Source organism: Corvus cornix, chromosome 7 (genome assembly GCF_000738735.6).
Source record: "Corvus cornix cornix isolate S_Up_H32 chromosome 7, ASM73873v5, whole genome shotgun sequence".
In the NCBI taxonomy this organism is placed as follows: Eukaryota; Metazoa; Chordata; class Aves; order Passeriformes; family Corvidae; genus Corvus; species Corvus cornix.
Window position 1 is genome coordinate 37,875,870 of NC_046337.1, and position 12,796 is coordinate 37,888,665.

General features: G+C 45.5%; 1 protein-coding gene across 1 annotated transcript in view; it reads right to left on the minus strand.

Annotated features, from left to right (window-relative positions):
• The window catches only part of AGAP1 (ArfGAP with GTPase domain, ankyrin repeat and PH domain 1), a 248,519-nt gene that overhangs the window by 212,749 nt on the left and 22,974 nt on the right, over positions 1-12,796 (minus strand). The window contains 2 exon segments of the mRNA XM_039555487.1: positions 430-517; positions 5,081-5,139. Of these exon segments, the coding sequence (XP_039411421.1) occupies positions 430-517; positions 5,081-5,139 (147 nt within the window).

Sequence of the window (12,796 nt, forward strand, 5' to 3'; positions counted from 1 at the left end):
AAATATTAAATATATTAAACAACAAACAAGTTACACCTTTAAGTTTAGGCTGGTGAAGTTTTTTTTATTCTCCCAACATCCTGATTGTACAGAAATCCACCACTACAGACAGTAATTGTGGCTTTCAACAGCCAAGCACTACTGAGAGCAGCCAACTCCTCTCCATCAGGACTAATTCCCATATGGACACACACTGGGGGCCAAAGTATTTAAAGCAGTTATGGAAAATCTACAATTATACTCGTTGTACGTACTTAGCTCGGCCTGGAGAACGCTAAGGCAAAAATCGCCATGAATTTTGAAGCAGCAAATGGGTTTGTTTTCTTTTTTTTTCTTTTTTGCTAATTCATTTCTGCATGATCAAAAATGAGTAAGGATGTAGTTTGTGGGGGGAAGAAATAAAAGAGTGGGATTTGTGTGTGCACGTACCTTCAGGTGACTCCTCCTGGACATAGGTGCCGGTCAGGTACCGGTGCACCAGCGCAGACTTCCCGCTCGCCAGGTTACCCACGATCCCCTGGAATTCAGAATGAAACAAAAGGAACAAAGAATTCAACTGTAAAGAGCAGTGTATTCAAGCAAAAGCGTCACACAAGAAGGACCATCCCAAGCAACAAGACACGGTGCAAAAGGTGCCAAGAGATAAAGCAAACAGCAGAGTGGTTTGGGGTGGGAAGGACATTAAAGATCATCTTGTTCCACCACCTTCCACTGTCCCAGGCTGTTCCAAGCCCCGTTCAACTTGGCCTGGGACACTGCCAGGGATCCAGGGGCAGCCACAGCTGCTCTGGGCACCCTGTGCCAGGGCCTGCCCACCCTCACAGGGAGGAATTTCAGCCCAACACCACAGGAGTCTTCTTCCTGGAGGTGCTCAAATGCCAAAGACTTGAGGATATTTGGGGTTTGTGGCTTTACAGGGGCATGCCGAGCTGAGGACATCGTGCTCCCTTTCTTGGGGGAGGCCATGGAAACTTCTTTCCCCCTTTCAAACCAGCCCAGCCTGCTCTGTTCTCTCCTGTTTACTTGACCCTCACCAGAGGTTCAGAACAGAAGGTCCCTGGGGATGAGATGAACTCTGCTGATCTGCCCGAGATTGCCAAACGAGCTGCACATCACTACACATCCTCTATCCCATCTTCTTAATCCTAATCAGCAAGAAACCACCCTCCTTATCAAAAATGGCTTGATAGGAGCCAGCCATGCATGCTGGCACCCCAAACAGCCCAAATTCCCCTGTGCCTTGGGCTGACCCCACAGCGTGGGCAGCAGGGGAGGGAGGGATTCTGGGATGAGTCACGGGAAGAAAACATCATCTCTAACATGTGTCCCCTACCCCCAGAACATGAAGCAACCTCTCCAACTAAAGACTTTTCCCTCCATTATATGCCCATGAACTGCAGTAAATTTGTCTGCTCCTACTCACACCACAAAGCCATTAATACCCATGGGAACCCCATGAGGAAACAGCTTGGCCTTTGCACCTCTTCTTGTCCCCAAACTGACACCATCTCCCTTTCCATACAAAGCTTCCCAATGAGAAGTTCCTTCCCACTTTTTTTTTTTCCTTTGCCCACAACAGTGTACAAATTCCTCCCCGTCCAGGATTCACCACTGCTCAAAAAAGGTTAATTCAGTGTGTGAAAGCTGAACTGTGTTTGTAATGGTCAGTGCATTTGGCCAAGACACAGTTTTCCAGTGAAACCTTCACTTACAAGTGGCCAGCCCAGTGTGCATGGAAATTAATGTTCTTTTTTATTACACTTGTGCCAAAACTGTTAACTGCCAGGGACAACAGAAAAGCATCAGCTTGGGGGTCCAGTGAGAGGCAATATCCCATGGCTGCAGTGTCTTATTCTAGAGACCCCCAATATTTGAAAGACATCAAATGATTCAAGAATAGAGTTTTTTGGTTTTTTTTTTTGTTTGTGGTTTTTTTTTTGTTTTTTTTTTTTTTTAATATCCCAAAGGTCAGATCAGGATACACCATTTGACAGCACTTCACTGATACATTACTACAAACTAGGAGCAATAAATTCTGCATTGGGAAAAAAAAAAAAATCTGGCTTCTGATACAGTTTCTCTCTTCATCAGCATTAATATTTGCTTTAAGGCTGATCCCCCACAGTATGACAAAAATGCCAGCCTGTTTTCACAGCAGTCATATTCCTCTCTCCCCTGTTTTATACACAAACAATCCGAGTCATCTCCATTTATTTATGGATATGTCTGAAATGCACCACGTTATGACAAGCATGTTAGGGAACAAAAATACCACCCTAACCCAATTCAGGGAGGAGAAAATTCAGCTACAACTCACTGCTCTTTTCAGTTATGACTTGTGCAACACTGAATCATTTATTTGCATGTGCCAGACATGCTGTAAAACAAAACCAAGCCACTTTGCCCACTCCTCCTAAAGCCTGCTGGGAATAATCAGAACCAGTATTGATGGCACTTGGCATTTTAAAGCAGTCCAGGACAGGAGCCTGACTGCACTTTGCATATTTTTTGCAAGAAATTCAGTGATTTTATCCAGCAATATCTCATGTTTATTCTGCCTAACACATCCTTATTTAACATTAGAAGAAACAGGAGCCAGGAATACTGAAGGTGCTGGTCTCACCATGCTCCTGACCACAATAAAAGCATCAAAACCCATAAGTAAAACTGAAGTACTGCATCAGCAGGAACCAATCATAGAATCCCAGCCTGGTTTGGGTTGGAAGGGACCTTAAAGCTCATCTAGCCCCACCTTCTGCCATGGGCAGGGACACCTTCCACTATCTCAGGTTGCTCCAAACCCCCTCCAAGGTGGCCTTGAATATCCTTCTGAACATTGGAAAGAAACCAAGCCTCACACTGCTAAAAAAAGGAGGCAAAGACTGGTGTTCTTTCCTCAAAGGCACACTGGAAAAAAAAAAAAAACAAACCACCTCCTTCCTTTATTGCAGCCCTGAGGGCTTTCTCTGCTCTCCCAAAGCCAGTTTCTGTTCCCTTTACAATCCTGCAGAGCCTAAAGGGTACAACAGCAGCTGCTCAAGAAATAAATCAGAATATCCAGCAAGCACCTCGATGTAAGGACCTCCCAAGCCTGTACAGGAGGACAACCTCTCCCTTTAGTACAGCCCTTATGTTCCTCAGCCATGAGGAGCCCCGAGGATGAAGCTGGGAGTAAGGGAAGGACAGAGAGGCGACTCACAGGCAGATGTGCAGGGAAGGCAGAGCAGATTTCAGCTGGGCTTCCTGAACTGCCCTTGCTGCTGGAGCACAAGTTCACAGGCACAGCTGGTGCTGCTGGCTTCCACCATTTGCAGTGCTATAATCCAATTATTATTTTTGTAACAGCAGAAGTTCTGCTTTTACCCTTGGACAGCCGTCTCGTGGCACGCTGACCACTGCAAATCAATTCTCTGCAGCAGCCACGCAGCTGAGATTTGTTTTCCTACCCCTGGTTCACACAACACAGGGGCAGGATACCCAAAATAAGCTCACACGATGCAGCCAGGCTATCATAAGACAACAAGAAATGTACCCTGAGCCCATCACCTGGTGCTTGTGAATCACTTCTGTTCTGAGTTACATGTAGTACCTGCAATTCTCAGTTTTCTTGGTGGGTGCTGTGAATTAGCAGGGCTCAGAAAAGGGGAAGGGATGTGCAAGGAAACCCAGGATAAGGCAGCTAATAGTGTTGGACTCCTGTGCAACCAACACTTTCCAGTCCTGAATTCCTGGTGTTTCACTGTGTGGAGGTTTTGGGCTCTTCCAAATGACACGACCTGTTTAACAAAACCTGGTGACTCTTCCTGTGTTAGGGAGTTACATCCACTGACTGCCAGATTTTTCTTGTACTCACCTTGAGCACTGCTAAAATCAAAGCAGCCACAGAACTGCAGTTGTGAGGATGCTGCTCCCACCAAAATGCCTGTCCAAGTGCATTTATCCTATTAAGCGTGGCCTCGCTGATTCTCTCACTTCCATAACCCACCATTATCAATTCAGATTTGGGAAAAGTTGTTTGCCACCTCAGAAGGGGGCTGGTAAAGCCTGGCCCAGTTGACTGCTCTTCAGTCGAGATGGATTTGCCCAGTTCTGAGTGGCAAAGGAAGCCAGGACTGGAGCAGTGATCCTGCTCCAGCTGGGAAATGGGAGCGGAGCCACCTGCCACAGGCACTTCTGAATTCTGCACCTCTGTCCTTCTGCAGGGTTTGAGGAGTTCAATGTGCACAATTAAATCTGGATTTCCAAACTCTGCAGTGATCTGCTCTCAGGAGCTCTGTGCTGCTGGTTTGGTACCCACTACCCAGAGGTTTCCTTCCTCATCTCAGCCTCCCTTGTTCACACCTCTTAAAAGGGAAAATTGGGGAAATTCTCCTGACCTGCCTCTTATTTTTGCTTTTTCTTCCAGCTGTATGGAAAAAAACTCAGCCAAAGGAAAAGCTGCTGTAAGCAGCTATTAGATCGCAGTTCACTGTTACAGTAAAATGTAGGTTTGATTCACTAAATGAACTTTAAAAATATCCTTTTCTTTAATTCAGTATCAATTCAGTTGAATTCTTTAAAAAGAGGGAGAAAAGACATTTAGTCCTTGAAGAAATCATGAAAGCTTAATATGGGGAGATAAAATGAGCTTTACATGTCAGCTGCTAACTTCCACTGCCCTCATAAGACTTCCCTGCTGAAAAGATCCCCCTTGGAAGCTGGTTCTTGGAGCAGAACAAATTCAAACAGCAATCAAATACTGAGAGATCTTTGGAGTATGATTATAAATATTGAATATACATCATCTTCATAAAGATAGCCTCAAGCCTAGAAGTGTTCAGGTTGGATGGGGCTTGGAGCAACCTGGCATAGTGTGGAAGGTGTCCCTGCCCATGGCAGGGGTGGCACTGGATGGGCTTTAAGGTCCCTCCCAACCCAAACCATTCTGTGAGTCTGTAATAGATAAGTAGAGGAGAAATTCTTATTAAAATTCCTTTCTGTATTTTTTCCCCAAGAGCAGCTTGAATGAAGCATGGAAGATCCACACTCATGGGGGACAGTGCCAGGATGTTTCCCAGGACAGGAGTGAACACGAACTCACCACTTTCAGCTCCGGCACGGATCGGCTCAGCGTCCATTCCTGGCTATTTACAAAGGCATCTGTGGAAGAGGAACACATGGACAAGGTCAGGATGATGACATTTAACGCTCTGCCACACGCCATCCCACACCACGGCTTCGGGAACGCGACACCAAAGGTCCTGGGCGGCCGACGGTCCAACGGGACAGAGACCAGGGCTTTGGGGAAATGATACAACACAATTCCAGAAATGCCCATTCTGCACGGATCTGCTCTCAGCAGCAAGTGCACCCAGGTCACCAGCAAGCTCAAACTAACTCCAGGCCCTCGGGGTCATGCAAAGGCTCTTCCAGTATGTACCTGGTTAAACCATTTCCCAGCCACACCGCCACACTGCAGGAAGAGCCTTGGATTTGTCACGTTAAATGTCACCAACTGCAGCTGCCACCATCTGCAGTCACTTCTCCACCCAGGTAAATAAGAAAATTTGCTGCTTCTGAAACATGTTATTTCCTACTACACCTAATGTCAGCAACTGCAGCAGCCAGAGCCAGTGGGAGCATCCCTGCCCAGGTAGGGGAAAAATCTCTATTCCTCCAACATGCCATTTTTCAGTAGCATAATCTAGGCAGAAAGAAACCATTATAAAATCAAATAAAAACTACTGGGGGCAAGGGTTGATTTCTGGAAGAAAGGCAAGTTCATCACTGCTCCCAACAGGAATTAAGTCCTTTGGGCTACACTTGGCTCCAGCCTCACTGACAATTCCACACTAAAGAACAGAAATAAAGCTCTCTGTTTTTCTCTCTTTAAAAACATTTATTGTTTTGTTCCTTCCATAAAGGTCTAGTCAGCTGTAAGCAAACACACAGTGGATGTTTCTGTTACAAATCCAGTGTGGATCCTGATTTAACCCCTCCAGGACTGTGCAAACCTGCACTGCACAGGATGCTCCTACTGAGCAGATCAGCTCCAACTCCACAGAAATGAAGCAGCACCAAGATTCCCGGTATTCCAATCAACTCCTGATGCCACAGAAGAACTAACAGGTGGAAGGTTACACCTGACCACGTTGTTTTTAAACAAGCCAAGGTCCTGCAAGCCACTGCCTCCCCTCCAATACACTCAGCAGCAGGAGGAAAAAGCCCTCTCATTTGATCTTTTGATCTGTAAAGAAATTGGAGGCAATTTCCTACTCCAGATGCGACCCTCACTAACTTCAGAAACCATCCAAACTTTCCCAGCACCCACCTAAAAACAATCACAGAGCAAGCTTGTATTTCCCAGCATATCTCTAGTAAATATATTGCTTTTGCCTCAAAAGCACAAAACGACCTATTAGCTGTGAATTTGGAAACCCTCTCCAGTTTTATTTAATGCATTGCTTTGTAGCTCAGCTGTGAATAAATCCTGTGTGTATCTACACGAAAACACATGGCAAATAATCAGTATTTTGGTAGATTTGAGCTGTGCACGCTCACTGGCAGCGGGGAAACCAAAGGCTCAGAGTGCAACGCTCTGAAGACTTGGCTTAACCTTTGGCATTCCAAGTGAAAAAGAAAGACACTGTAGTCACTCAGCCCCGGTTTTCCATGACCTGAAATCCCACTGGATCAAAACCCCCAGGAAAACCTTTCTGTACCACACCCAGGTGACACCACCTTGAGCTGCAGACAAAACAAGCAGCAAATTTCCATTTGGGAACACTGCATTCGAGACCTGCTCATGATTAAGGCATTCCAGAGGGACCACAGCTCGGTCTAGGATGTTCTCCTACCTTCCTGTGGGAAGGAATATTCTCCCAGACAAGCAGTAATGGAATGGGGAGCTTTAGATTGGGTATTAGGAAAAATGTCACTGCCCTAACAGGAAACTGTGGATTCTCATGGTTTGCTTTGAGCTGCTGTGGATTTGGGAAGGAGCAGCCAAGGTTGAACAACACAAGGAGGTTTCAGCTCATCTGCAGACTCTCAGGAGTCAAGGAAAACCATCAGTCTCAGGCAGGTATTATCCCTGACTCGTGGAGGTTTATGTGTGGGTAGCAAAGTGGGAGGGCTCCCTATTAATGTCAACAAGCTTCCATAAAAGAGAAGCACTGGATTTTATCACCATGGGAGATTTAAAAAAAAGGATGAGTGAGCAAATCACTGCTACTGACTGAGAGAACTGCAAAAAAATCTGCCAAGCCACAGGGTAGCTGCACGTGGGTACCAGGAACATCACAAATCCTGTTCCTTTTCTTTAAAATAAATCCCTTAAAATATTATTTTGGAAGACCTGTGCATTCCAAAAGGATAAATCAGGGAGGCAATGAAAGCTAAAATTCCAGAAAGCACAGAGGCCAAAAGACAAAGCAGAAGGAGGGCAGCTGCAGAGAGGAAGAGTGACCCAGCCCAAGGACATGGATTTATCCCTCAAAATGCACCGACACCCCACACCAGGACCTTCCAAAACTGTCTCACATCTCAAGGGCCCTCAACGTGGGCAATATATGCATTTTAATCCTGATTAACAACGTAAGAAATAAAATAAAGTTGACTTGACAAGGTGCTAGGCTTCTTGACAAAGCTACCTTCCCCTTTTTGCTAAGCCCTTGGTTCCTGCCCCGCACACAGGTTTTGAGTGCCCAAAGTACTTGAGAACAGTTGAAATTCTGTTTTATTGCCAAAATACACCTGTTAAAATGAAAAAATTTTAAAAAAAAAAGCTTGACCTTAACCCAACTAATTTAAAGTCAAATTTCCCACTTCTATTATCCTCAATTTGCAATGAATTTACATAAGGTCTTCCAGTGCCCTTTAAAAAAAATAAAGCCAACAAATTGCAATTAGGAGATCAATGAGATTCCTCCTCAGCATCCCTTACACTGGCACATTTACAAGGAATAGCAACAGCTAAACACAGAACGTGGCATGAAACAGCACCTGGTGTCTGCAGCAATGTGAGCTTTGTGTGCCATCACTGGGATGGACATGGAAGCACCCCCTAGCCAATTTAGTTTTCTAGGAATGCCTCAGGAAGGAGTAATTTATTCCAAGTTAATCCCAAGATCCACAGAAGTTAAGGTGAGAAGGTCAAATACTTGCAGACAGAACATCACAAACAGGTTTGGGGATTTGCCTTATTTTCCTAAGCAGAGAAAACTCACAGCTACAGCATGAAACTTTGGATCCATCAGACTGGAGCATGCAGAGCCCAAATTGTGCAGTGCACACAAATCCTCGGCTGAAGCTGCAACCCCCCCAGCACCACATGGTGATTTAAACACACTGGAAGAGATTTGCATAATAAATAAAACCACATGTATGAAGTTGATCAACTGGGGTCTTGTTTGCATTACTGCCCAGCTCTGGAATTCCAGTGAACTCAACCTTCACGTCCCACTCCAGGCTCCACACATGCAAGGAACGACTTTTGTCAGTAATTAATCACAGTTGTACGTGCTGCTCGCTTCATTTCTGCATCACTGATCAAAAGCTGCAAATATCCACGGTGGCACTCGTGTCTTTTTAAAACGTGCACCAAGAAGATCCCCTAAACTGCATCATTTCCTTCACAAAGTTTGCTTGGCCACAACAGAAGCCTTCATTTATTTTTCTCATTTCTTCTGTTTTTATTTCTACCACTGCACTAAAGCACACGCTCCAACAAGGACCCTTGGCTATTTTAAAGCCTCAGTTTAGTAACTCAGCCCCACCCAGAGGAACTTTCTGTCTTAGTTCCAGTATTAGGAATGAGATGTAGACTTCAGTTCCACCACATGAATCCCAGAATGGTTTGGAAAGGCATTAAAGCCCATCTCATTCCACCCCAATCCCATGGGCAGGGACACCTTCCACTATCCCAGGCTCCTCCAAGCCCTGTCCAACCTGGCCTGAACAGTTCCAGGGATCCAGCGGCAACACCTGTTGAGGTGAAATCCTGGGCTTTGATGGCCATTCATGCCCATCCTGTGCCATGCCCTATGCAGTCCATGGCACAGGACAGCAGCCGATTCCAAGGAGCTCCGATTGTTTCAACACCCTGTATATAAAAGCCCTGCTTAAAATTTTCCAACAGAAAAATCTACTTCCTCAAATCCAGGAATGACCGCTAAAATCTAAATAAATATTAGCAGAATAATGTTAATGAGAGAACACAGGGCCAAGGCCAAGCCCACACCCACGATTCGGAAGATGGGAGGGAAGTCATGCAAACCAGAGATGTTTCACAGCCCTTACAGCAAGAACCACACCAAGGGCCTGTGTGTTCAGTGTCCAGCAGTCTGGCTCATCCCACCCTTGAGTTTTTCCATTGGAGACCCTCTCCCCTAAACCAACTCCATTTCCTGCCGTGGGCAACAGCAGCAAGGCAGCTAACAGGACCTCTGAGAAAATGGTTCTAACTGGGGCCAGTTAGATTTACACCACCCTCTCCCATCCCTTGGGTCCATCCTGAGGAAAAAATTCCCACCAGCCAATGCAGTCTGTCTGTTCATTAATATTTTAGGAGGGCCTGAGCAGCCCCAATACTACCACAGCACTGGGCAGTGCCAGCACAGCAGCCTCCCCATCACCAGCCCTTGAACCACTAACCATGTTTTGCCCTTTTTTTTTTAACCACCCAAACCTCTTGCCCTTGACTACAAAAAGCTGAGAAGCTCAGAGCTTCCTTTTCCCCTGATCCAGGTGGAAACTCGATGGCAACCTGAGCAAAAGGAGTGGTGAGGGCAGGTATCTCTCCAGGATGACATGAAAAGACTTAAATCTTTCACGATTCTTGGAAAGCTTCTTAGCAAGAGCTTCCCTCAGGCAATCCCAACGTTACTTTGCTGTCCTTTTAAATGAGGAAAAGCTGTAAATAAATAAACTATAGAAAAGCCAAGGGATTTCTCTGGAAACTCTCAGCTAAGGATCCTTTTTGCTAAGAACAGGAGCCCTCAGAAACAGGGGAATGAAGTTAAAAGTACCAACAGCCACATCACACCCTTCTCTCCCCTTCAATAATTTCTGCATTACAAGCAATATTTAGAGTTTCTTCCGCTTTGAAATAAAAACCTCAGAGTGAACAGGTACAGAAAATATTCCTACAAGCTCCCACTTGCCCACAAGGATGCAGATAAGGCCACACGTCTCTCTTGGAGCTGTATCAAAGCAGCGCTCTCAGGATGTATTTCCCAAAGCTCGCGTGCTGGTTTTCTTAGCAAAGAGGGAAGCGTGCAGCTTTTTGGGTTGAGACTTGTTATTCTCCAAAAACACGCATTTTTCAGGAGGGGTAATCTCACAGAACATCCACTCCAACCCAGCCCTCAGCCCTTTAAGTCAAAGCATTGACTCAGTTCCAACAGAAAATAGCAGAAAACCATCCTGACATGTTGATTTCCAAGGTTTGCATAAAATATTATCTGGAAGATCGTGTCATGGTTCAAAAGACTCTTCTTACATATTTTATGGGGCTCTGAGCAACCTGCTCTAGTGGAAGGTGTCCCTGCCCATGGCAGGGGGTGGAACTGCTCGGGTTTAAGGCCCCTTCCAACACAAATAACCCTGGAATTTTTTATACCTGTTGTGCTTGGTTTTTTAAAAAGCAGTTTTTTATATGGATCCTCTCTGCTTATTCACTCTGTTCCATTACAGCAAACAATAACTACAAAGCAATAACAAGTAAAATCTTTAGGAAACCACCCACAGCAGTACCAGGATGATTTAAAGCTTTATTTCCTCCCTACTCAGTGTGATAGAATCATGGCTTCTACAGCTTTCCACTGTATGCCAGTTAGGAATTACTGCTGCAACCACCCAGCTCCAAATAGTGCCTGCCTTCCTTCCTGAACTGCAGATGTGAAATTTATGATCCTCAGGCAGTTTAAGCAAAAAGCAGCATTGCAGCTCCTGTCCTCCTCCGGGTGGGAACTCCAGCCAGGCTCTGGGAATCACATGCCCTCCCTGCACAACGCTGTATTTACACTTCACTAAGAGCATTAATACACACGCTGCAGAAGAAGCCACCAAACTGCCACAGAGCAATTCAATTACAGCCCTAAAACCAGAGGGATTTCACGAGCTGTCAGTTTAAGACTCCACCCATCCCTGCCAGCACTGTCAGGACGGATAAAATGCCACGAGCTCTTCCAGTTCCAACGTAAATGTTTGATATTGGACAGACTTATCACTGACCATACCCAATTCCTAACGATAAACAGGAAAAAAGAGGCTGAGCTTCAAGCAGTTAAAGCACCAGGAATCCGAGCCCACGCTCATCAGAGCCTCCTGTATCTCTGACATCTGAAAAACCTCTCCCTGTAACTGAGAACTGTATTAAAGAGATATTTAGGTCAAAGCTGTAATCTCTCTTCCAGCAGCATCTGGCAGCTGCAGCAGCATTATCCTTTGTGCTGCCATGGAAACAAAAGGAGGACCAGGGATGCAGAGAGCTACACAAGCTCCCCAGCCAGCCAGCCTTCCCCAAAATATGCTCCTGGGTCTGGGAATTTGAGAGCACTTGGCTCTCACCTCAGTGTTGGGGTTTTGTCTTCCATTTTCAAATTGTTCAAATCCAAAGATTTTTTGCTGCTGTTAATATTTCCCCCTCTCTCCCCCACCTGCAGCCACTCAACCCAGCTTTCAGGTGGGTGCAGAGATGTTACCTCCTTAGGGATAACCCTGTGCTTCCTACAAAAGGAATCATGGATAATGTATCCGAGTAGATTCCCAATCCCAGTCTCACACTCAAAGTTTTACATCCAACACCACCAAATGATTCGTTCTGCCCTTAAATATAATGTAGCTCCAACCCTGACTACTCATCCCAGCCCTCCCCACCCCACAAAACAAAATCCTAAAACCAAACTGAGCAGAGTATTTTGGCTGTAAGCTGTTTATAAGGAAAAATAAATTACACACTTAACAAGGAAAACTTCCCATTCCCTGTATTTTCCCAGTGGGTTGGGTTCTGGAGCCGGCACACACAGTTAGTGTAAGGGAAATTAAAATCCCACAGATGAAACCACAGTTTTCTCCTGAGACAACTCTGCCGTGGGAGAAGCACAGAGCACGTCAACAAGGGATGTTCTGAGTGAGGACTGTCAGGAATACAACTCAGTTCCAATCAAATGCACATTTCCTAACACATCCCTCAGAGGAATGCGGCACTGGAAGTCTGGGCCAGCCCCTTCTCCAACAGGGCAATGACAACCCCACCGAAAGGATAAAAGGAATATAAAAAGCAGACAAAGAGAAAATGAAAGCATCACTGTAATAAAAACTGCTCCCTGCTCCAATAAAACTGGGAAAGGAAATGATCATCTCTGCAGTGCAGTGGAGTAACATCTTTTTGTTCAGGCAATAAACAATATTTCCTAAGTGCCAAATCCCCATAGAAATTCAGCTAAACGCAGAAGCACAGCAGCAGTGGACTCCAGGAAGAAAAAGAAGGCATTGGAGATGCAATAGTTGGTAAATGCCTTGTTTTGTTGGGTCTGCCTAAAAGCAGGTCAGTGTCAGGGCTGAGGTCTGTTTTCTCCTGTTTCCTGTCTCAAGGCAAGGGCAGTGCAGCACAGGAAAGATGATCCCACACGGAACTCAGTGAAAATCTGGAGCTGGTCAAGTCACACTCGAGACAGCAGAAGGGAAAATCCACAACTAAACCCACGTCCCAGCAAGGATGTCCAAAGTACCCAAAATGAGACACTTCAAAAATCATAGCCTGGGCTGCCTTTCCTGACTACAGACACAAACGAGGAATTAGCCTTTCTTATTC